Genomic DNA, 24,068 nt, shown 5'->3' with positions numbered 1-24,068 from the left:
TGGATAAGACAATTGTCCCTTATTTTTCTTGAACTAATAATCTTATTTAAATTTAAGAAGGGAAAAAAAACCACTAATATGTGAACTTATTTAACAAAAACAATTTAGATATTATTAGTAATGGAGTTTATTTATCCATAAATTGAACTTGGTCTATGTCTACCCTTATTAATCCCTCATAACTTATTTTTCTCAAATAAGCTTATCATTGAATGAACTTATATATCTCAAAAATAATTGAAAACAAAGTGAGCATAATAATTTGACCATCTATGAACTTATCTAAACCTATTTAGAGAATTAGAGTGTAATCTATTCACCTGATAATTACTTATCTTAACTACTTTAATCCAAGTTTTCTTTTCCTAGCTAAAAGAAGTGAAAAATTATATTAAAATCAATTTATAAAAATAAAAAAAGCGAAGGCTAATGAGTTTGCTCAAGTTCAACTTACGAATAAAAGAAGTTTAAATATTTTTAGGTTTAAGGTTATATAAGTGGAAATGTGAAATTCACGTGAATTTAATGCACTTTTAGTTTTAACAACTTTAAAGTCCAATGGTGCATAAAAAGGACTTGCTTGTGGTTGGGTGTAGCCCAAATTGTAATAGTCCAGGCCATTATTTTGATGGATTATTTGTTCATGTTCTAGAAGCTTGTGGTTGGTATTGCTCCTCATTTCTCTATATTTTCTTACTATTATATTGTATCATACAAACCACTAAAATGATAATAATCTAGAAGTTTCTATATACATGTAGCAAGGTTGGTATTTTCTTACTAACTTGTATCATACAAACCACTAAGATGATTTAGAAAATTCCTGAACATAGGAAGCAACTAGAATGCATGGTTCGTGAACATTCTACAATATTATGGATACAAGAGTAATGAAGATAGTACTGAAATCTTTCATCCATTTCTTCCAAGCTTCATTTTCAACTATAAATATATGTCTGGCCATTCAATCAACATACATACACAAGATGCCAAACCATACACATAAGTCTTCTGTCTTCTTATAATTCTCAAACAATTCACCTTTTCTCTACGAATCCAATATTCCCTTTTTGTACTACTCCATTATGAGTTTATATAGTGAAAGTTTTCTTGTACTACTCGCCTTTTTAATGGTCCTTGTATTCTCCTATTTTCGTATATTGAATTGAATTATTTTAGTGCTTGTCAATAGTAAGATTTTTTTGATACTTTTCCTACGTAAAATATTGTGTTTCAATTTCTTTACTACTTATATCTATCCCATAATTATTTTCTCATTCTTTACCTCTTCAATCTGTCTTTGATGTGTACACTCATCAAACCTAAATTTTTAAAAAATGCAAGCATGTAGCTAATTGTTGGAGTGAAACATTGATGTAGTTTGATTAAGCAACCCTGCTCAAACAAGCTACACACTAGTAGAAAAATTGAAAAAGGCACCGTTCAATGGCCACCGATTTTTGAAAACCGATGGCTTAATAAATGGGCGAGATGAGGCAAAACCAAATTGCCACCGGTTCAAAGAAACCCGTGGCAATAATGATAAAGGCCACCGGTTTTGAACCGGTGGCAATAATCAGTTAAAAAAAAAACCCCCCCTTATAAACCCCAAACCCTACCTCTTTTACTTCTCATCAGCCGCTCCTCTCTCTCTCCTCTTCCCTCTCCTCTTTCTCTCTCCTGCTCTCACCTCTTTTCTCTGTTCTCATCTCCTTCTCATCCCCTATCTTCGATCTCCTTCTCCTTCTCGTCCCCTATCTTTCTTCGATCTTTTGATCTCCTTCTCGTCTCCTTCTCTTTCATTTCCAAGACCAACACCGCGAAGACATGCACGAGGTTAGGGTTTTAATTCGATTTAATTCTGGGGTTTTTTTTTCCTTTTTTTTGAGTTCGTGAAAATCAATCTGTTTTCAACTCTTTTTGTTTTTTTGAGTTCGATTTAATTCTCAATTTGTTTTTAATTCTCGTTTTGAAAATCAATTCGATTTGTTTTTTTGAGTTCCATTTAATTCTCGTTTTTTCACTGATTTCTGGGATTTTGTTTTTTTTTTTTCTGATTTATTTTTTTTTCTGGGTTTTTATTAAATTTCTGGGTTTTGTTTTAATTTGTGTGTTTTTTCTGGGTTTAAAACTGATTTTAATCGATTTATTTTAATCTATTTTGGGATTTTCTGGGGTGAAATCGATTTGAAGTCGATTTTTTTTTATTTTAATCGATTTGATTTCGATTTAAATTCTGTTTTTTTTTATTGAGTTCTTGGTCATCAATATCTGGGTTTTTTTTTCTGGGTTTTTAACTAATTTGTGGGTTGTTTTTCTGGGTTTGATTTTATTCGATTAAAGGGTACATGCAGATCGTCCTTTTTTTTTGCAGTTTATTTATTTAAATAGATTTATTTTTTTGTTTTAATTGGTGCAGGTATGTTGAATTAATTTAAATCGAAGAATCAAGCCGAAGAATCAAGATGCAAGAATTTTGATTTTGATGTTTAAATTTTTTTTTTGATTTATATTGTAATTTTTTTTATTTATATGTTGTAATTGTTCGTTTTTTTTTTTTTTTTTTTTTTTTTTTTTTGTAGGAAATACTTTCGATTTTATTGATCTATATTGTAATTTATTTTTGATTATATATTATAATTTTTCGACTATATTTATCTATTGTTATACTTTCGATTTTGATGTTCTTATTTTTTTTTTTTTATTGTTCTATTATATTTCTTTAAGAAAAAGGCAAAAAAAAAAATTACATAATGGACATTGCCACCGGTTAACCGGTGGCATATATATTTAATACAAAAAAAATAAATAAAGCGCCAACTGTTTTTGCCACCGGTTAACCGGTGGCAATACTTAATTTTGCCACCGGTTTTAAACCGATGGCTTTTCAACTGAGTATTGCCACCCCCCAAATAATGACCACCGGTTCAAAACCGGTGGTAATGGGGGGTTTTCAACCGGTGGCTGTTAGCAATTTTCGCCTAGTGACACTATTTGTTTTTTCAAATAAAATTCAATCCACTTAAATTATGACGTGGATACAATAAAAACTACATTATCTAATTATTTATTTTTATAAAGTACAATATGTTTGCTCATCATTTTAACATCTTGCGACTAAAAATCACGGAGTATACTAGTTTTGTTGAATAAAGTTTCTTCTTCAAGCTATTTCATATTACACACGCATTGTGCATGATACAGTAATATGCAAGCAAATATTGTGTGTAGGACAGGGACAGAAATTAGTCTCACTGAAACAATGAAACAAACAAAATGCACTTGAACAAAATTAAACTCACATTTGGTTCAGGCTTAAGGTTTCCAAACTTCAAAACAACATAGTTAGTCATCCTCGATGAAGGCGGGATGAAATTATGCTTGTTCAATTCCACCAAGCTCTTCAAGTCCACACTAGAAGGAAGAAAAAAAGCATCAAATTTCAACTACAGATCAAGCAACTAGCATTATTTTAAAAACCCCAATAAACAATGAAAGAATTTTCTAGAATTAATTAATTGGAGCTTAGATTATGTTATGATGTATCTATATATAGCTTAGATATTCCTCTTATACAACTAATTCATTTTGATAATACAATGACAGAAAATTTCCCAAATTCTCTCTAATTTTTTTTTCCTCTTTTCTCTTTGATTTCCTCTATTCTTCGAATATATTGAAGCTGTTTTAAGCTTCAATATAGTATCAGAGCTAGGGGTGTTAAAAAAAACCCGACCCGGTAAATACCCAATGGGAATTTTAGGCGTAAAAGTTGTTTTTTCGCGTCGGGTACCCGACCCGGGAAAATGGCCTTCTATCCGGGTCGGGACATGGGCCGGATTTTATTATTATCGAGTACCCGATTACCCGATAATAAATAAAAGCAAAAAAAAAATAATCACCCTCATTCCCTCAAAGGCCCAGCCCATACTGATTCCACTCTACCAGTTCAGTAGTTCACGCCTTCACGGATTAGGGTTCTAAAAAAAATTCGCCTCTCTCTCTCTCTCTCTTAGATCTGCTTTCCTTAGTCTCCTGTTCACGCGAGTTCAAGGGAGTTTCAGCCTTCAATCTCAGGTAATTTCTATTCTCATGCGAGTTTAATTTCGTTGTAATTTGTGGTAATCCAATTGATAGTGTATTTCGTGCTAGTTGATAATGTATTTCGTGCTAATTGTGCTAATTGTGGAAACAATTTATCGAAATTCGTGGTATTGCGTTTGTTCATGGAAAATTGATTGTTGAATGTTGATATGTGTCTTGAATTTGATATGTACGTGAGGATTTGTCACCACTCACCAGATTAATATGCTGTATAATCGTTATTAACATGTGTGGCCTGAGGATTTGTCTCATTGTCTTTATTTGCTTCTCTTATAATCTTTCTATATGCAGTATATTCCTTGAATATTAACATGTATGGACTGATTGTATAATCTGTAAATTTTTTGATGTATATTAGCATGTATGGACTTATTTGTCTCACAGTATATGTCTTGAATTGATGTATATATGTTTGTTTTACTACTTTGTTATACATAATATATTTGATGTGTAATTATTTTTTCGCATTATTTGGTTTTGTAGGAATTAAAGACTTTGTTTGGAGCAACCAACGATTATTATTGATGAGACAGTTGAAGTTTCGGATCTCACAAGTGAATGAAACACGACCTCCAATCCCATTTTAATTTGCATTGTGGCTTTGTTATATTATTGTACTTTGTAATTTGTATGTTTTTAATTATGTAACTAAAGACTTCCCCTAAACTTTAGCTTTTACTAGTACTTTAATATGTTAAAACAGGTTATAAAAAGTAGGTTTTTACTAAAATGTAGCAGGTACTCAAGGGCTACATTTTACAGAATAGTATTTCTGGAAATACATGCATCTAGCAGAACAGGTTTTACAGGATTTCTAGCAGAACATGTTTTTTTTTTTTTTTTTTTTTTTTTGGTAAATAAATAGTCAGCCACTATAAATCTGGAAATCTGGATTTTTTATAAAAAAAAAAATAATTTAATGCAGCAGGTTTTTTTATTAAAATAAATCAAATTACAGTAGGTATTAATACATAAAATTAAGTAAAAGTTATTAAAAAAAACAAAAAAAAAAACACAAAAAGAGATTCGGGTACCCATGTCCCGACCTGAATAACCCGGGTACCCGAGAAATTCGGGTCGGGACATGGGACAACTTATCAAGTACCCGAAACTCGAGTACCCGGGTTTGAACACCCCTAATCAGAGCACAACGCTTGATTCTTGGTTATTTTCTTTGATTTGTTCTTGAATTCTATTGGAATTTTGATCTTCTTCTACTTTTTAGATTTATCTAGTCTCTGGACGAATTTTTTGGATCAGTTTTGTTTGCTAATCTTCGTTTTACTGGAGATTTTTCTTGTCGATTTCTTCTGAATTGAGCAGTGGTTGCTTTTTATGAGAATTTAGTGAATTCTACTCTGAATGTTGGAATTAATTACAATGATCCATACTATTTGGCCAGTGGTGATAATCCGAGCATGCAACTAGGTAACCAAATTCTTACTGGCTCTAATTACATTAATTGGTGTAGAATTGTTAGAATGGCATTGATTGCTAGGAACAAAATTTGTTTTGTTGATGGAACTCTTATTCCTCCTGATTCTGCTTCTGATGATCATAAAAAATGGCTAAGGAATGACTATATGGTCATGTCATGGATCTTGAATTCTATGGAGAAAACTATTGCTGAGAGTTTTCTATTTGTTAATTCTTCTAATGAATTGTGGTGTGAAATCAAAGAGAGATTTGGTCATACAAATGTTCCTCAAATAGTTGAGTTACATAGAAATTTAGGACATATATAGCAGAATGATGCTAGTAATACTGAGTATTTTGGTAATCCGAAAAAAGATTTGGGATCAGCTACAGATTCTGGAAGGACTTCCATATTGTTCTTGTGGTGTATTGAAGAATTGCAGTTGTGGTTTATTGAAGAAGATCTTTGATATTGAAGAAAGGAGGAAGTTAATGCAGTTTTTTGTCAGGACTTAACATATTGTATGATCAGGTTAAGACAAATCTATTGAGCTCAAATCCTTTAATTTGCTTAATGTGAATAAGGCATACTATACTCTACAGCAAGTCGAACAGCAACATAAGTTGACTACTATTGCTTATACTTTTGAGCCTAATGCTTTGAATGCTACGAGAGGTGTCTGTGATCATTGTAAGAGGACAGGTCATACTAAGGATCGGTGTTTCACGTTGATTGGTTATCTAGAGTGGTGGACTAACAAACCTAAGGGTAGATTTGCTCCAAAAGTTGCTGCACAAGTTAATCAGGTTTCTGGTATTTTGGGATCTGCTCTTGCTGAATCAAGTCAGTCTAATGCTATTGCTTGCCATGTGTAACATTTGATTGGTTTATATTTATATTTATTTTATATTTTTTTTAACAACCCTTTATTTTCCCTTTCTCGTTGTTTTTCCTTCTTCTCGACCCCACGCAATTTAAACCACCACCCATGCCGGAGAAGTCTGCTCCCATTCCTTGTCGGAGAAGCCATATCCCCTTCCCCATTGAAGCTAGCCACCCTTTTCCCCGGGTTTTAGGGTGGATGGAATGGTCAGGTTTAGGGGTTTCGTGGGTGGCTGGGGTTAAATAGGATGGTTGGATTCAAGGGTCTTATGGTGGTTGAGTGTAGGGGTTTTGGGGTGGCCGAGGTTGAAAAGGGTGGTTAAATTTAGGGGTGGTTGGTGTGGTCGGGATCATTAGGGGTGGGGGCACTAGTAGAAAAAAGCAATTAGCCACCGGTTTAAAACCCCTCTATGCCACCGGTTTTGAACCGGTGGTCATTTGGGGGGTGGCAATAATCTGATGCAAAAGCCACCAGTTCAAAACCGGTGGCAAAAACAAGTATTGCCACCGGTTACAGTTGGCGGATTTTTTTTTTTTTTGGGTATTAAACATTTTTGCCACCGGTTAACCGGTGGCAATAACAGCTACATAATTTTATTTTTTTTCCTTTTTCTTTTCTGCTGCAATTATAATACTAATACTATAATATAAAAACAATCAATGTAAGGCAAACAACATCACATGAGCGCAAAAGAATTGTTATTGTAAATTGTTATTGTAAAATACTAAAAAAAATTAAAAAAATTACATTGAATTATAATCAAACAATGAAATTCAGCTTTAAATTATTGTACAATAAAAAATAATAAATAAAAAAAATACGTCTAAAACAATTTTTCAAAATCAAAGTCTTGAATCTTGTTGCATGTCTTGAATCTTGATGCATCAATTAAGACCTGCATAAATTAAACCCAGAATTAATAAAACTTACCAAAAAATGCGAAAAAAAAAACAGTACCCAAAAAATTCACGAATTCTAAATTATAAAAAAAAAAAAAAAATTCGCGAACCCAAATATTTCACAAACCCAGAATAGTTCACGAAATCATGCATACACCTAGACAAAAAACGATCCAAATATTTTGAAAATCAATTAACCCCAAAAATTTAGAAAATCAATTAAACCCAGAAAAATTTCGAAATCACTTAAACTCAGAAAAATTTCGAAAATCAATTAACTACAAAAAAATTTCGAAATAAATTAAATTTTAAAACCCAGAAAATCAATTTCGAACTCCACCATAAATAACAAAACCCACTCACCTTAAATCACCGTAACCACAACCACCACCACAACCCACGAATTCCACCAAAAAAAAACAAAAAACAAAATAAAAGTAAGAAAAAAGAGAAATTACCTCGAATTTCACCAAAAATCCCCCGAAATTATCTAGAATTTGGGTTATAAAGGTCAAATTCGACCATGAAAACTCTAGATCTAGAGTTTTCATGGTCGAATTTGACCAGAAAACCTTAGGCGGCGAAAGTAACTGGCGGCGGCGGCAGTTTTCAAAAGAGGTGAAGAGGAGGGAGGAGGCGAGGAAGATAAGAGAAGAAGAGCAGAGGGGATGAGGGGACGAGAGAAAAAAGAATGAAGGTGGACTGAGCTGAGAACAAAGATGAGAAAATGGGTATGGAGGAGCTGTGAGGAGTGAGGAGAGATAAGTTCAGAAAGAAAAGGGGAGGAGAGAGAAGATGAGGGGGCTGGGTTTGGTAAAAAGGTTTAATATATAGGAAGGAACAAAAGGGGTGGGTTTTAGAAAAGGCCGGGTTTTTTTTTTTTTAACAAAGCCACCGGTTTGAACCGGTGGGATTAATATTTTTGCCACCGGTTTGAACCGGTGGGATTAATATTTTTCCCACCGGTTTGAACCGAACCGGTGGCAATACTAATCCCTCAAAATCCCGCCCATTTCTTCCCCTATCTTTGCCACCGGTTTTTGAAAACCGGTGGCCATTGAGCGGTGCCTTTTTGCTTTTTTCTACTAGTGAGGGTTTCGGGTAGGGGTAGTTAAGTTGGCAAAGGGTAAGACTGATGGCTGCTAAAGGTTGCATCTTTTACGACAGGGTTAGGGCTGGAATGATGGTGACCATGGAAAAGGGTGGTGGTCTGGTGTCAGTCCTTCATTAACAGGAGCTTGTAGCTTTCCCTTGCCTGTGATAGTTAGGCGGTGATAGTTATGAAAGGCTGGTGGTAGTTATGGTGAGTTGTCATGGAAGAGGATAATGAAGTGTGAGGAGATAGATTAAGGAAAACAAATTAAAAAATATAGGTAAAAAGAAATGTTTTGAACAGGTCAAATGTTGGATTGTTTCCATATTTCAAAAGGTAAGATTGTTTTGAGCAGAAATGTCAAATGTTTGATTAATGGTTTTTATTTTTTCTAAATAAAAATTAATATAAATTTTAGTAATCTCTTATGGTAAGTAAGAAATAAAGTAATAAAAAGTTAAAAACACATAAACAAATTATACTATTTTACAGACATTTTTTATTTTTTTTGAAAGCACTTTTTACTGTATTATAATTCTAATGTAATATAACCACAAAATCAGGGGTCGTGTGACTCATTAGGGAAATGTAATTTCCAATAAAATTTCAATTTGTGGGAAATAAATTTCATTAGCATCAAAATTATGGGAATTCAACAAATTGGTTTGGTTAAGAATAGAGAAAGTGAATTCCCATGGGAATTTCAACTTACCAAGGGGGTAATGTAAGTGAATTTTCATGTTTCGTGGGAGTCAAAATTCTCTTGAACTTTCATTGCCCTCATTTTTCACTTTTTTTGTGTCAACCAAACAAGAAGGTGTAAACGAAATTTATGAAAATTTTGACTGTCCACAAAATATTTAGCCAACCAAATAAGGCTCGTCAATCTACTTAAACATTCATTGTATGAGAAAATAAAAAAACTCCTAAATTAGAAGGCAAACTCAAGTACTTAATTGATTGTATATATATAAAAAAAGTACTCATGATTTGTTCTCTTCAACTTTTTACGAGAAAATACAAGTTTATCAATATGATAAACAAAATTTGTTTATCAAATGACAAAATTGTAAATAAATCAACAACATTTTAGTAAATATTTTTTTTTGAAAGCACTTTTTAGTAAATATGGGTCCCACTGTTGTTAATACATTTACGAAAATGCCATGATGACTGGACATTTATGTTGTTTTATTTACCATTTTGGCCATTTGATAAACAAATTTTGTTTATCATATTGATTAACTGGGACTTCCTCTACTTATTACCTATTCCTTAATAAATTGATTAGATTAGAAAGATTCAAACCAGATCAGATTATAACTTTTTATTATCAATACTCATTGTTAAATATTGTTAATTGCGAATTAAAATTTTCATAAAAATTACATATTTAAAAAGTGCATGATGAGACGAATCTAACAAATCCATTTTGATACAGAGTAATGTTTTTCCTGTATAAATTAGTACTCCATCCGTTTCACTTTGTTAGTACCATATAGAATCAATCACAAAAAAATAAGAGAATGAATAAATTTAGAATCTTACATTTTAGTACAAAAATTGCTTAATTAATTTTATCTTATTAAATGTTCTGTTTTTTTCTTTGGAAAACATCAATTACAATGCCTTTTTAACGTGAGTAATAACAATTAAATGCCATGTCATCAATCCACTAATGGGATTGATGACCAATCATAATATTTAATTATTACCATGTCATCAATCGACTAATGGGATTAGAAATTATAAGACCAAATTAGGAAAATAAAATAAAATTAAAAAAGGAATAGATTCAATATGGGTAGATCATTTTGAAACACCTAAAATATAATATATGAGACTAACATTATAAAACGGAGGGAGTATTAAAATATACTCAAAATCTAGTTGAATGAGGTCACACCAAACCAGATAAAAAAAAATGGGTTTTGCTATACATAGCCCTAAGGGCCATGCATAAGAATCAACAATTTCATATCATTAACTCTATTTTTCTTGTTCCAATGGAATCTTATAGTATTATTAATTTAAGTTATTATTAATTTAATGTAATATTGTTTATGGGATAAGTTATTATCAAAATGCATTTATTAACCCATTAAAGCTATTTTTTTTTCCTTTCAGGATTAAACTTTTGTATTTTATTTAGTTAGTTAAGCATTAACAATCTAACATCATACCAATAGAAAATTATATTATATATACTGTAAAAAAGAAAAAAATTTAGTAGTATTAAAATCCAAAATAAACACCGTACAAGTCAATCTTTTACCCACATTCTTCCAAGAAACAACATATAGCAACCAAACCATCTACTCCGTATTAGATAATACTAAGTGGACAATACTGCAATATATTAGTGTGCTGCTAAGATATTTAATTTTTTTTTAAAAAAATTGTTTATACGCCTGATTTGGTTTATTAGAAGATAAACTTAGTTATTATCATCCTTTTCAAGCTTTTAATTTGTTTTAACGTACTCCCATCCAACAAAACTATGGAGTACTATTCCCATGCCTAGCCAATCTTCATTGGTTCAAAATATTTCATTCATACATATCAAATAAAGGTATTTTACTAGAAGTGCCACATACGACCTCGCATATCTTCGGCACCCAAACAACCAGTTGAATCCATCTTAGGATAGATTGGACTAGAGAGAGGATGATGATATTGAACTTTTTTTTTTTTTTTGGAAAAAACATTTTCATGGTATTTAATTGTGTAGGTAAGAAAACTAGAAAAATATTAGTTACATTTTTGGGATGGATTAATTTTGGATTAATAATACTATAAGATTCCATTGGAACAAGAAAAATAGAATTAAAGATATGAAATTGTTGATTCTTATACATAGCCCTATGTATAGCAAAACCCAAAAAAAAATTCAGATCAGAAGAGTAAAAAATTCAGTGTTTCAGGGGAAGAGATTCTAGACTAAAACCAATAAACCATCCATATTTAGCAAGAACCACCACGTGCCCCTGGCCCACATCCCTAATATATTCCAAACCTACAATCCACAACTCACACAATCGCTAAAACCAACCGTCAGATCAAACTAATCCACGACCCAAAAAGCTTCATAACACTCGACACGGATCGCCAACAAAAACCGTCCGATACAATCCAATCCAACAGTCTCAAATCAACGCGCAAAAACTCCCTCCAAAACCAAATCTCAAATTTTCCAACTCACCCACCACTATATAAACCCCCTTTTCCCACTTCATTTCTCACCACATTCACATCCAAAACCAAATCTCAAAAATCCTCAAAATTCTCAGAGAGAGAAAATGTCAGGAAGAGGAAAGGGAGGAAAGGGGCTCGGAAAGGGAGGTGCCAAGAGGCACAGGAAGGTGCTGAGAGACAACATTCAGGGTATCACTAAGCCCGCCATTCGTCGTCTTGCTCGTCGAGGCGGTGTTAAGAGGATCAGCGGCCTCATCTATGAAGAGACTCGCGGTGTTTTGAAGATATTTTTGGAGAATGTCATCAGAGATGCTGTTACTTACACCGAGCACGCTCGCCGTAAGACGGTCACTGCTATGGATGTTGTCTATGCTCTTAAGAGGCAGGGCCGCACTCTTTACGGTTTTGGTGGTTAGGTTGTTTTTACTGTTTTTAGGGTTTATGTGGGTTATTTAGTGGTAGTATTATTATTGAAAGTATTTTGTGATTAGGGGTTTTTAAATTGAGATTTGTGGATCTCTGTTATGTAATATTCTGAAAGTATTGTTATATGAAATGAAATTAGTTACTCTTTAATGTGATATTCTTCTCTGGTTTTCTATTGGATTTATGGTGTTTAATTTTTTGAATTGGTGATTGAATAAGTACATTTGGGTTTTGTACTAACTTTAGGGTTAATAGATTATGTATTTGATAAAGCATTTGGGTGTTTTTAATCAATCAATTCGGATTATGACCTATTGACTGTAGAACTGTTTGGGATAAACTTGCTTCATTGTTAGTAATGACTTTAGAAAACAGAGTTGAAGTTCAAAGAAATAAAAAGTAAATTATCAATTTGTTCTAGTTTTAGTAATCAGATAGCCTGAGTTCTTGATTTGGCTAATTTACAGCTTATTTAGGATGTTTTATGCTAATGAGTTTAATCAGACAAGCAAAATAAATTACGAATTACTCTGTATTGTTAAGCTGGAAGATGATAATGTACTTACATTCCCATTTTCATTCATATTTGTACAAGTTTCTCAAAAGCAAAATACGATTTTGAGTTATGGACCTGATCTATAGATGAGTTGTCAGTCGACACAAGTTTAGTGTGTTTAAACTGTTAATGGCCTTGTTTCAACCATTAATTCTATGGAAAAAGGATTTGCAGTGTAATTAACCATAATTGCGTAGTTAAAGATATTTACTTTGATGCAATATCTCCTCATCATCAACAATTGAAGAGTGACTCAATTCAATTTACCAATTCTGATTTCCATACTTCTTTGTGCTTGAATAGAGACCTTACAGAACTTAACAAAAGAAGCCTATGAAAGATTAAATGTCGATCAGGCAGAGAAGAAAGGTGCTTTTTCTAATGCATTTGAGGATGAGTACTAATTGATTCAATGAACACATTTCAGAAATCAGAAATACAACATTATTCTGCAGGCACAAACTTGAGTTTGTTGCCAGTATGATAGATTTCAGAAGTGCAATATGAGTATATTCTACCAAGTACATTGAAAGTCGGATGACTACTCGGATCTATGCGCAGCCCAAATGCACATTGCAGATAGAATTTCAATAGTCATGTTGGTTCTCTCACATTGAGTCATAAATCAACAATTCCACTGTCTTGGACAACTCTGAATTACACAGAAAATACTGCAGGTCAGAGTCACAAGTGATTAACACAAGATCATCATCTTCGTCATGATACTTGATCTTAAAACTACTTGAGTCCAGATTTAGTCTCCTGCCCACTTCTTCCGTCAGCTGAGTGAAACCGGATGTTGATGATAAGTCAAATATAATAACATCTTCCTTATAAAAGACCTTCACTGTGAAGATGACACAAGTTCCATCTATTATTGCAGTTGACAGACAATGATTCAAGGCCTGCAGTAACTCAGGATTCTGCTCATGACCAACTGGATTAGCAGTGGTGCTCGAATTCATCTGCGCATATTCACTTGTAGAAGCAGATCCAGAGTTGCTTTTGACATTCCTGGCATTCCTTCTTGTGCTTGATGGCCAGCAATCAATATTAAACTTTCTGCATTTGCGCTTCAATGTGGACCTGCTAACTGAAATGTAAAATGTAAACTTGTTACAAAAGAGCAACTAAATTCTTAGTAAACTAGTAATGCAACAAAACTACTACCTAAAGCACAAAAAAATTAAAGCCAAAAAAAATGTTAAATGCCTACAGGCCACAGCCACAGTCCAATAATAATTCCTCAAATGCTTGAATTGTAGTAATGATGACCAAGATGAGTAAAATAGCTAGTTGTCTACGACTCTAGGCAACACTAACTGTAGTAAAAGCAAAGTTTGCTTCAAATTTTTGTTCCTTCTGAACTGTAAAGATCAAAATACCTCAGTTCTTTTGCTGCATCTACTAGCTTCAGCGAAAACAGTGAACAATATCCTTAATGCTTACAGTATATCTTTCTCAGCTTTTGCATTTGCATGTCTAGTCATTTTTATCTGTTTGAATTCTAAAGGAGGGAGATTTTTATCACCAACAAGTTTTATTTCATCATTTGAAGAACATGTTTCAGATGTTAGCTGTCCGTCTAGAGTTTCCGTACCAACAGGAACTGGGACAGGATGTTGAGTTAGGGAATTCAAGCTGATTGCTTCATCATTAACTTGGAAATATTTATTCACATGCTTGAGCTTTGCAACAGAGCTATTATCCTTAATGATGTTGCTAGATAGAGGTCTAGTCAACAAATTGGATTCAACTTGTAGGTCCAGATAGATTCCCATTCAACGAATTCTATATGTTTCCTTTCCTCTTCCAGTATCCTCCCAGAAGCAACCATCAAATTCTGGAGATCCTGCTTCATTGTTGTCAATTTGGAGTCTACCAATCTGATCAGCACTTTCACTTAAGCCAAGACGAAGAATGAACTCAGGAATATAATCATCATCTGCTGTATGTTTGCTCCTTAATCAGATGGGAAAGCTGCCAGTTAACCCAAACATACAAGCATAGTGCACCAATGGATATTCAAATTTAAAGAATTGTGAAATATCTCTGCAAAAATTCAAACCACGGGATGAAAAGGACCTTCAGCAACACCCTGGGCCCTTTCTGAAGATGATGCTCAGCACGGGCTTCTTGAATGTTCCAAGGATTAACCTTTTTATACGAGGGCCAAGTCCATGCATTACAGGGCTTGTATGTTTCCTTGCTACATTGCATGCACCATCTACACCAAACTCCCTAATGAACTCCCCATCAATTCATCACTACCTCAATGTGAGAGCAATAACAGCTCAGTATCTATCCAGAAGTACGCAGCATCTAGGGAGGTCTAGATACATAGCATTACTAAAGAGCAGTTGAAAGCCCTCAATGGTACAGTTGATATAGAAGCAACATGTACAACCATAACATTCTTAACAGTTCTCTATTGACCTCTCCCCACCACCCCCCAACAGGAAGAATTGTTTTACTACATATTTACATCATCCCATCAAACATGGTATACAACAAATTAACAATATTAAGGCCCACAAGTTGTATTAGCTTGATGCCAGATAGTCAATGACAAACTCAAAATCACAACAAGATCAGAACATGGGGTATGGAGCTAATAAAAGGGGGTGTAAGAGACTAGACATCTCTCCTTTGTAAATGAAGATAAACCAACCTTAAGAACTTAACAGATTTTATCAACTTCAGGAGCATAGTTGATCTTCTGGGAAGTCATTATGAGCTCCAACATACCAACACAGGACTTCCCTGAAGGATCGAAGACAGGCAAAGCCATGGTTCCTCTGATGTTATAATGCTTCGCATGATTGACTTTAAGGAACTCTTTGCAGGTGCAATACTGAAAATTGGTGGTCCAATCTGACATTTTTTTTGTCTAAACACGCCCAAGAGGTAACCCGAGAGTGGTTACACTCTAGCCATCAGTAGGGAACACAAACATCAAAGAAACACTCCTTTAATGATGCAACCCATTACTATACCTCCCTAGAACAAAGGGCTGCCCTAAAGTTGTCAACACATAATGGTTCCAACTCTTTACAGATGCCCAAAACTGAGCTAAAATCTGGTTTTGTTCAATTGAACCTTAGCGCCTGTTTCATCCTCTCTTTGATGATAGATGATACATCATAAACCGAGTTGAAAGCATGATTTTATGATGATCATCCTCAATGTTTTGACTCATAATTAGTGATTTCAAGTCATAAATGATGCAGCAGCAAGCAGATAGTAACACTAGCCAAAAGCCTAATAACTTCATCGGAATATATATATATATATATTCCTTTAACTTTCCTGAACTTATTCATACTTACTACTACTAGTATTTGCTAAGTTGCTAGTCAGCTAGTGTAAAGCACTAAAGCTTCTGTGATCTTCAAATTTTACTGACTTTTGAACTATTCAATAAAAGCCATGCACTCATGCTATAATGCTAACGCTAATATATAAGGTACTCATGGTACAAATTAGAAAAAAAAAAAAAAACCCACATTCAATAAAAGTCATGCACTCATGCTAATGCTAATTTACTCCGTTCTTTATTTATTGCAAATTTGTAACAATTGGAGTTTTACACTTCCAAACCCATGGTACAAATTAGACAAAACCCCACATTCACAATCATCCTTGTTTTAATTAGCTTTTATATCTCTTTTAACCAAAAGCTATGTTCCTACTTTCAAGTGCATCAGTAGCAAATAATTCTATCAAACCAAATTAAAATTACACAATTAACAAGCATTACATTTACATAAGCAGAATTATGCAGATAGAAATATACCTGAATTTGCATCCGAATCCAAATCCGAAGCATAGTCGTCATGATAAGAGGAATTAGATGAAGGAGAGTGGCAAAAAGGCAAAGTTAACAGAGTAGGAATGAGCTGAGCTTCAGGTGAGGGATACTCAAATTCCAGAAATACCCTTTCTTCATCTTCTTCTTCTTTTTCTCTCTCCTCTTTCCTCCTCCATAATCCCTGGTTTTGGGGTTGAGCTTCCATTCAGAAAAGTAATTAGTGGAAGTACTAGTATGAGTTATGAAAGCCCTCCTTTTCAAATCCATTCTTTTCTGCATGTTCTGTTTGGATTTTATAATTGGAGGTAAAGGGATTATAAAATTTGTAATGACTTGAGTAGTTGTTGTTGAATTTAGAAGAGTGATGAAAGATTAAAAATGGGTATTTGATGAATTGAAGAGGCAAAAGACAAGAGTTTTATGAGGTTTCCAGTGGCCAGTTCACTTTTTATCCAGGAAAAGGGTCGGATACTTGAATTGCATAACATGTTTTAAAAATTACACTGTAAATGAAGATAATACATTGGAAAAATAGAATCTAAAAATCCAACCTTTGGCCGGTCTGACAATAAAAATTCAATCTTTCATTAATCTCAAAAAAAAATCCAACCTTTGCACCCCACCTTCTTTGACAGGTTCAAAAAAAAATTATTTTTAATTTCCTTCACTCCTCTTCTTTCTCTCTCCTCTCTACACCACCACCACTTCTGCCACCACCTTAGCACCACGAAACCACCCAACACCACCACCACCTATCACCACCACCTCCTATCACCACGAAACCATCCAACACCACCATCTAGCACCACGAAACCACCCAACACCACCACCTAGTACCACGACACCACCCACCACTACAACCCACAACCCCAACTCAAATTAAACCCACAACCCCAACTCAAATTAAACCCACAACCCAAACTCAAACCCACAACCCCGAACTCAAACCCAGAACCCACAACCCCGAAATCGAACCCACAACCCCAAAAACGGATCAGGGGTATTAGATAACCGGGGTCGGGTTTAGGGTGGGGAGGGGAGTGGTGGAAACAGGTCGGGCTTAGGGTGGTTAGGGTTTAGATCGTAGGTGGGTTTGGTGGTTGGGGAGGTTGCGGCAAGGGGTGGGGTGGGGGGAGATCGCCAAAATCCGGCGACCCCGATGGTGGGGCTGGTTGGGGTGGGGGGAAATAGCAGGGGAGTGGGGGAGGTGGCTGGTGGTTTGTTTGTTTTTGTTTTGTTTATTTTTTTTTTCTGTTTTAATTTTTTTTTTTTTTTGTTTTTTAATGATTAAAAAAATTATTGACCAATTAACGACTGACACGTGACATATAACTTACAAAAAACGGTCATCAACAGGTAATGGATCTGTTGGAGAAGGAGAGGGGCAAAGGTTGGATTTTTCTGAGATTACTGAAAGGTTGGATTTTTATTGTCAAATCGGCCAAAGGTTAGATTTTTAGATTCCATTTTTCCTAATACATTAATACGGAATACTTTGAGTTTTTACATATCCGTAGTGAGGGACAATTTTTTTGAAAATTGCTACTCCTTCCGTGTTTTTTTTTAAATGTTATAGTTTGACCGCCACATAGTTTTAGGCACTTTAGTTGACTTAAATAAATTATGAGGTTAGTGGGGTAGTTGGAGTATTAAAAATTTGTAAAAGAAAGATAGTGGGGTTAATAGTTTATTGAAAAGTAATGAATGCGAGAGAAAAAATATAACAAAAAAGTACTAGTGGATTTAAGTGGAGACCATGAGAAGAGAGATATAATATCTTAATGTAACTTTTTTTGCCAAAAAAATGAAGTGTAACACTTAAAAAAACACGGTCGGAAATGAAAAGTGTAACACTTAATAAACATATGGAGGGAGTAAAACTATTTTTGAACATATTATTTTTTTAATAAAAAGAAAAAAAAGTCCTATAGAGTTTTGAATAGTTGTTTTTTTTTTTTTTGGTGTTTAGAGAGCGGCGGGGTGAGAATCGATCCAAAGATCTCTTGGAATTGGGAGGGAAGCTCTAACCACTTGAGTTATCCCTCACTCTCATAGAGTTTTGAATAGTGGTACTACCTATAAACACGCAACTTAAAGTGGTGGTTTAAATAGCCTTAAGCACACTACTCCATACTATGATCTTATATTTTGTACAAGACCTCACAATCATATATGGGTTGGATAGATGCATCATTTTGTATATAAGTTCTCCCTCGAAAGATAGGGCTGCCTCCTTCGAAAGAAAAGACGACCTCCGTCGCGAACGATTTTGCTCCGGCCATGGTCGACGAATTGGCGAAGCAATACTCTGCGTTGAATCTAGAGGATGACGAGAATGATTTAGTGAATTTAGAGGGCACTGAGGATACCGAAACAAAGGAGAAATTGGCTTTGATGTTGGTAGGGAAATTGTTAACAAAAAGACCCTATAATGTAGAGGCTTTCAAGCGCACGATGTTGAAAGTTTGGGCGCCGGCAAACAATATGCTAATTAGGGTGATAGGACCGAACCTTTATGCATTTCAATTCTTTCATTGGAAGGACAAAGAGAAGGTCTTAAAGGGTCAACCTTGGTGCTGGGAGAATAATCTTCTAGTTCTCAAGGAAGTTAAAGGGGATGAACAACCGGAGAAAGTCTGCCTTGATTTCTCTTCGTTTTGGGTTAGGGTCTGTAAACTTCCCTTTAATTGTAGATCGAATGATGATATTGCTGCCCTAACTCTGAATTTGGGAGAATTGTTGGAAATTGAGGATGATACCCTTGGATTGGATCGTTATAGACGAGTAAGGGTGCTAATTGATGTTCGTAGACCCATTCGCCGTTATCAATGGATGAAGGACAAAAGTGGGAATAAGGTGAAGGTTGAATTCAAGTACGAGCGACTGCCTTATTTTTGTTTTGCTTGTGGAGTGATGGGACATTCAGAAAAGGATTGTGACACTGTCTCGGAGGATGAAAAACAGAGCAAGATGGGCTGGGGAATGTTTTTGAGAGCTTCTCCTCGAAGGGGTTTTACAAAAGAATCTGAGGAAGTGGCGCAAATAACATCTTCAAGGAGACAACTTTTTGTGACGAAGAAGAAAGATCCAGAACCTGTATTACTCAATGCTACGACATCTCTAGAAGAGGGCACTTTAGCGTGTGTTGAAAAATGATGCAGGGAGACCTCTGGAGAATGGTGGAGAAGAGGTGGGGATGATTAAATCTCCCACTGCAGTGTGTAGGGCGAGTGAGAACAATGCAGGGGCTACAAAACACATCGTGACTGATGGAAGCAATGGAGGGGAGACCAATTATCAAGCCCCTTTTGTCTTTGGTGCCCTTTCGAGCAGTGGACCTGTGAAGTCTTGGAAAAGAATTAATAGGCCCTTGTGTGCTGAGAAGATGGAGGTGGATGGTGAGCAGGTTGGTGTGGAGAGGGGAGGTAAAAAGCGAACTACTGATCATAATGAGCGGTGTGTAGAAGGGACTGATGAGAGGGGTGAGAAAAGGTATAAGCAAGACTCTCATGCCCTACTAGATTCCACTTCAACGACGGAGGTTGGTGTGAACCAACCTCGTCAAGCATTATGAGTCTTCTATGTTGGAACTGCCGAGGTTTGGGCAACCTCGAGACAGTTCGTCGACTCCGAAAATGGAGTAATAAGATTGCCCCTGATCTCGTTTTTATCTCGGAGACGATGATTAGTAAGGAAGCGGCGGAGAATGTTAAAAACAGAATTGGTTTTTCCAATGCATTTGGGGTGGCAAGTCGAGGTAAAGCTGGTGGATTGTGTGTCTTTTGGAACGAGGATGTGTGTTCTTTTAATTTGAAATCTTTTTCGCAACACCACATTTGTGGCGATGTAAAGAGGGATGGAGAGGAATGGCGCTTTGTAGGAATCTATGGGTGGACGGAGTCCGAAAATAAGCATTGTACTTGGCGACTTATTGAGCACTTGTGTGAGGAGACTACGGGTCCTATCATTTTTGGTGGTGACTTTAATGAGCTCCTTTCACACGAAGAGAGGGAGGGTGGATCAGTTCGTGAAAGAGGAGAAATTGCAAAATTCAGAGAGACTGTGGATACATGTGAGTTACGAGATCTTGGCTTTGAGGGACAATGGTGGACATGGGAGAAAGGCAAAACGTTGCAAACTTTAGTTCGTGAGAGGCTAGACCGGTTTTTGGCCTCTTCTTCTTGGCTGCAAATTTATCCTCATGCTCGAGTAGAACATTTATTACGTTACAGATCTGATCATACACCCATTGTAGTTCGAACTGAAAAACAGGATGTCCAAAAGAGGCGCAAGCAAAAGAAGAAGTTCAAGTTCGAAACGGCTTGGCTTTTAGATGGATCTTGTGAGGAGTTGGTGCGAAAATCCTGGGCTGAGACTGCAATGGATGTAACGAGTAAATTAGGAGCTCTTGGTCGTGCTTTAATGGCATGGAGCAAGGAAAAATTTGACAATTTGGGGGGAAAAATCGAGGAGCTGGAGCAGCAATTAAAGGAAGTTCAGCAGCTAGGGGTATCTCATAGAACTTGTGAGAAGAGTTTGGAGTTAGAGGCAAAGCTTGATGATTTACACTCAAAGCACGAAGCCTACTGGTTTTTGAGATCAAGGGTAATTGAGGTACGAGATGGGGATCGCAACACTTCCTATTTTCATCATAAAGCTTCTCAAAGGAAGTCCCGAAATCGAATAAAAGGCCTTCATGATGCTAATGGTATATGGCAGACAGATGCGAAGAAACTGGAGGGTGTAGTAAGTGCGTACTACTCGGATTTGTTCACTTCAAATGAACCGAGTAATTCTGACATGTAGGAAGTCCTCAAGCATGTGAAGTCAGTTATATCGAAGGAAAACAATGCTGATTTGCTTCGTCCGTATTCCAAGGAGGAAGTATTCTCGGCACTACAGCAAATGCACCCGTGTAAGGCACCGGGGCCGGATGGTATGCATGCAATTTTTTATCAGAAATTCTGGCATATTGTTGGTGATGATGTGACTAAATTTGTGAGAAATATTTTACAAGGTTCTTTATCCCCTAGACTTGTCAATAATACGAATATTGCTTTAATTCCGAAAGTGAAATCACCGAGTAATATGACTGAATTTCGGCCTATTAGTCTTTGCAATGTGTTGTACAAACTTGTTTCGAAGGTTATTGTTCTCAGATTGCAAAATATTCTCCCTGATGTGGTTACGGAGAATCAGAGCGCTTTTGTCCCGGGTCGTTTGATTACTGATAATTCCCTCGTAGCACTAGAGTTGTTCCACTCAATGAAGAAAAGAAGTGGGGGTCGCAGGGGTACCATTGCTTTGAAATTGGACATGAGCAAGGCTTATGACCGAGTAGAATGGGGATTTTTGAAAAAATTACTTCTCACTATGGGCTTTGATGGCCGATGGGTGAATCTAGTTATGGACTGTGTGACGACTGTGTCCTACTCTTTCATTGTTAATGGGAGAGTGTGTGGGGAAGTGATCCCTTCTAGGGGTCTCAGGCAAGGGGACCCTCTATCCCCGTATTTATTTATTTTGGTAGCTGATGCTTTTTCTCACATGCTAAGAAATAAAGTGCAGGATAAGGAGATTCATGGAGCAAAGGCAAGCAGAAGTGGTCGGGTTATTTCTCACCTCTTGTTCGCGGATGATAGTTTATTATTTGCTAGAGCCAACCGAAGAGAATGCGAAGTTATAGTTGATTTACTCAACAGATATGAAGTAGCATCAGGGCAAAAAATTAATTATGAAAAAATCGGAGGTTTCTTTTAGCAAAGGTATCACTGTTGAGAAAAGGGGTGAGCTAATGGGTTGTTTGCAGATGAGACAGGTTGATAGACATGAGAAGTATCTTGGGATCCCCACAGTTGCAGGAGATCAAAGAAGGCCATTTTTGAAGCTGTAATTGATAGAATTTGGAAGAAACTGATGGGATGGAAGGAAAAGCTCCTCTCAAGGGCCGGGAAGGAAATTTTGCTTAAATCAGTGATACAAGCGATACCAACATACTTGATGGGGGTATACAAGTTTCCAGCCTCTGTTATTCAAAGTATACGATCCAATATGGCCCGATTCTTTTGGGGTCAACAAGGAGGGAAACGAAAGATCCATTGGAAGTCGTGGGATGATATGTGCACTCCAAAATGCCTAGGAGGTATGGGTTTCAAAGACCTTGAAATTTTTAATGTGGCTCTACTTGGTAAACAGGCATGGAGGCTAGTGCATAAAGAAGATTCGTTGTTGAGTCAGGTTATGAAGGCGAAATATTATCCAAAAACCTCCTTTTTGGAGGCATATTTGGGGGTTGGTGGAAGCTATTCTTGGAGGAGTGTTTGGAGCAGCAAGGCTCTCCTCAAGGAAGGTATCATTTGGCGAATTGGTAATGGCTCTAATGTCCGTATTTGGGACGATCCCTGGCTGGCAGATTCTGATGGTAGGTTTGTCTTGAGCCCGAGGCTTGAGGGTATTACCCACGTGTGTGACTTGATAGACTTCGGGGAAATGGAGTGGAATTATGACCTGATTTCAACAAAATTCGAAGAACGAGATAAAAAAATGCATCCTATCTATTCCTCTGAACATGTGTGCTACGAAGGATATAATCACTTGGGCATTTTCGAATGATGGACTTTACTCTACAAAAACTGCTTATATGATTGGCAAAGGGTGTAACCTCGACGATTTTCACCAAGATTGGGTGGGAATCTGGGGAATGGATGCTTCCCCCAAGGTTCGTCATTTCTTTTGGCGCCTCTGCACCAACACGCTACCAACTAAGGTGCTGTTACAGCAGCGCCACCTGATGGAGAGCGCTAAGTGCCCGTGGTGTGATGAGCAGGAAACTGCACGTCACGCTATTTTTGATTGTGTGCGAGTGGCTGAGTTGTGGAAAGAGAGTGGCTGCGAGGAGATAATCCAAGATACAACAGGTACCTTCTGTGACATGGTTACGAGTTTGAGTACAAAAGACTTGAAGAAAATGCAAACCGCAGCCTATTTGGCGTGGGCTATTTGGTCTGAACGCAACTATTTTGTCTTCGAGGGCAAAATCACCCCTAACACAATACTACTGGAACGTGTTAAGAGGTTGGTTGAGGAATATGGAGCATATGCTAAGAAGATTTATGGCACGACAAGGCCTATTCCCAGGCGAAGCCCTTCAAGATGGATGCCACCATCTGATCCGATTATCAAGCTCAATGCAGATGCTTGTTTGGTGACAGAGGGGTGGGTGGGGATGGGTGTGGTTGCTCGAAATCATGTGGGAGAAGTCCTATTTTCAGCAACCAGGAGAGTGCGTGCGTGGTGGCCACCAGAGATAGCAGAAGCAAAAGCACTTCTTATGGCAGTGAAGCTTGCACGAAGTTATGGACTGCAGGATGTTGTGCTTGAATCTGATTGTGAAGTATTGATTAAACGTCTCTCGAATGCTGCAGTTTTCTTCTCGGATTTGGATGGTGTGATTGAGGACATTTTATCTCTAAGTTGTAATTTTAATTCTTTTACTTGGTCTCATGTCAAAAGGGGGGGCAATTGGGTAGCTCATCATCTTGCCAAGATGATTCCTTTTGGAGTGGAACAAGTGTGGATTAGTCATTGTCCTTCGGATGTAACACCATATGTACTTTCAGACAATTTGTCTCTTGATTAATGAATTACTCGATGAGTTTCCCTCAATATATATATATATATATAT

The 24,068-nt window shown here is 36.2% G+C and overlaps 2 protein-coding genes and 2 long non-coding RNA genes across 4 annotated transcripts; 2 read left to right on the top strand and 2 right to left on the bottom strand.

The window, feature by feature from the left end:
• Window positions 1-3,300: 3,300 nt before the first annotated feature.
• Window positions 3,301-4,895, top strand: LOC110722734. Its single transcript, XR_002511634.1, has 2 exons — window positions 3,301-4,077; window positions 4,588-4,895. It is a non-coding gene; the product is annotated as an uncharacterized LOC110722734 (long non-coding RNA).
• Window positions 4,896-7,085: 2,190 nt separating this feature from the next.
• On the bottom strand, window positions 7,086-8,241 carry LOC110722732. Its single transcript, XR_002511633.1, has 2 exons — window positions 7,762-8,241; window positions 7,086-7,299 (listed from the first exon to the last, which is right to left on the bottom strand). It is a non-coding gene; the product is annotated as an uncharacterized LOC110722732 (long non-coding RNA).
• A 3,324-nt stretch (window positions 8,242-11,565) lies between these two features.
• LOC110722730 (histone H4) lies at window positions 11,566-12,172 on the top strand. Its single transcript, XM_021902019.1, has 2 exons — window positions 11,566-11,585; window positions 11,659-12,172. The coding sequence occupies exon 2, from the start codon at window positions 11,696-11,698 to the stop codon at window positions 12,005-12,007; it is 312 nt and encodes a 103-aa protein (XP_021757711.1). The 5' UTR covers window positions 11,566-11,585; window positions 11,659-11,695; the 3' UTR covers window positions 12,008-12,172.
• Window positions 12,173-12,844: 672 nt separating this feature from the next.
• Window positions 12,845-17,111, bottom strand: LOC110722729 (protein NLP6-like). Its single transcript, XM_021902018.1, has 2 exons — window positions 16,370-17,111; window positions 12,845-13,666 (listed from the first exon to the last, which is right to left on the bottom strand). Exons 1-2 carry the CDS (start codon window positions 16,587-16,589, stop codon window positions 13,182-13,184), a joined length of 705 nt encoding a protein of 234 aa, XP_021757710.1. The 5' UTR covers window positions 16,590-17,111; the 3' UTR covers window positions 12,845-13,181.
• Between the last annotated feature and the right edge of the window lie 6,957 nt (window positions 17,112-24,068).

Source organism: Chenopodium quinoa, unplaced genomic scaffold (genome assembly GCF_001683475.1).
Source record: "Chenopodium quinoa cultivar QQ74 unplaced genomic scaffold, ASM168347v1, whole genome shotgun sequence".
Lineage (NCBI taxonomy): Eukaryota > Viridiplantae > Streptophyta > Magnoliopsida > Caryophyllales > Amaranthaceae > Chenopodium > Chenopodium quinoa.
The sequence above is the reverse complement of the archived record's forward strand: the minus strand, read 5'-3'. Positions and strand labels throughout refer to the sequence as shown.

Bases quoted from the DNA above. Each gene is read 5' to 3' on its own strand.
- LOC110722730 (XM_021902019.1), top strand. From the start codon at position 11,696: ATGTCAGGAAGAGGAAAGGGAGGAAAGGGGCTCGGAAAGGGAGGTGCC.
- LOC110722729 (XM_021902018.1), bottom strand. From the start codon at position 16,589: ATGGAAGCTCAACCCCAAAACCAGGGATTATGGAGGAGGAAAGAGGAG. The intron at 13,667-16,369 runs GTATATTTCTAT...TTTACATTTCAG, and splicing joins GGATTCGGATGCAAATTCAG to TTAGCAGGTCCACATTGAAG.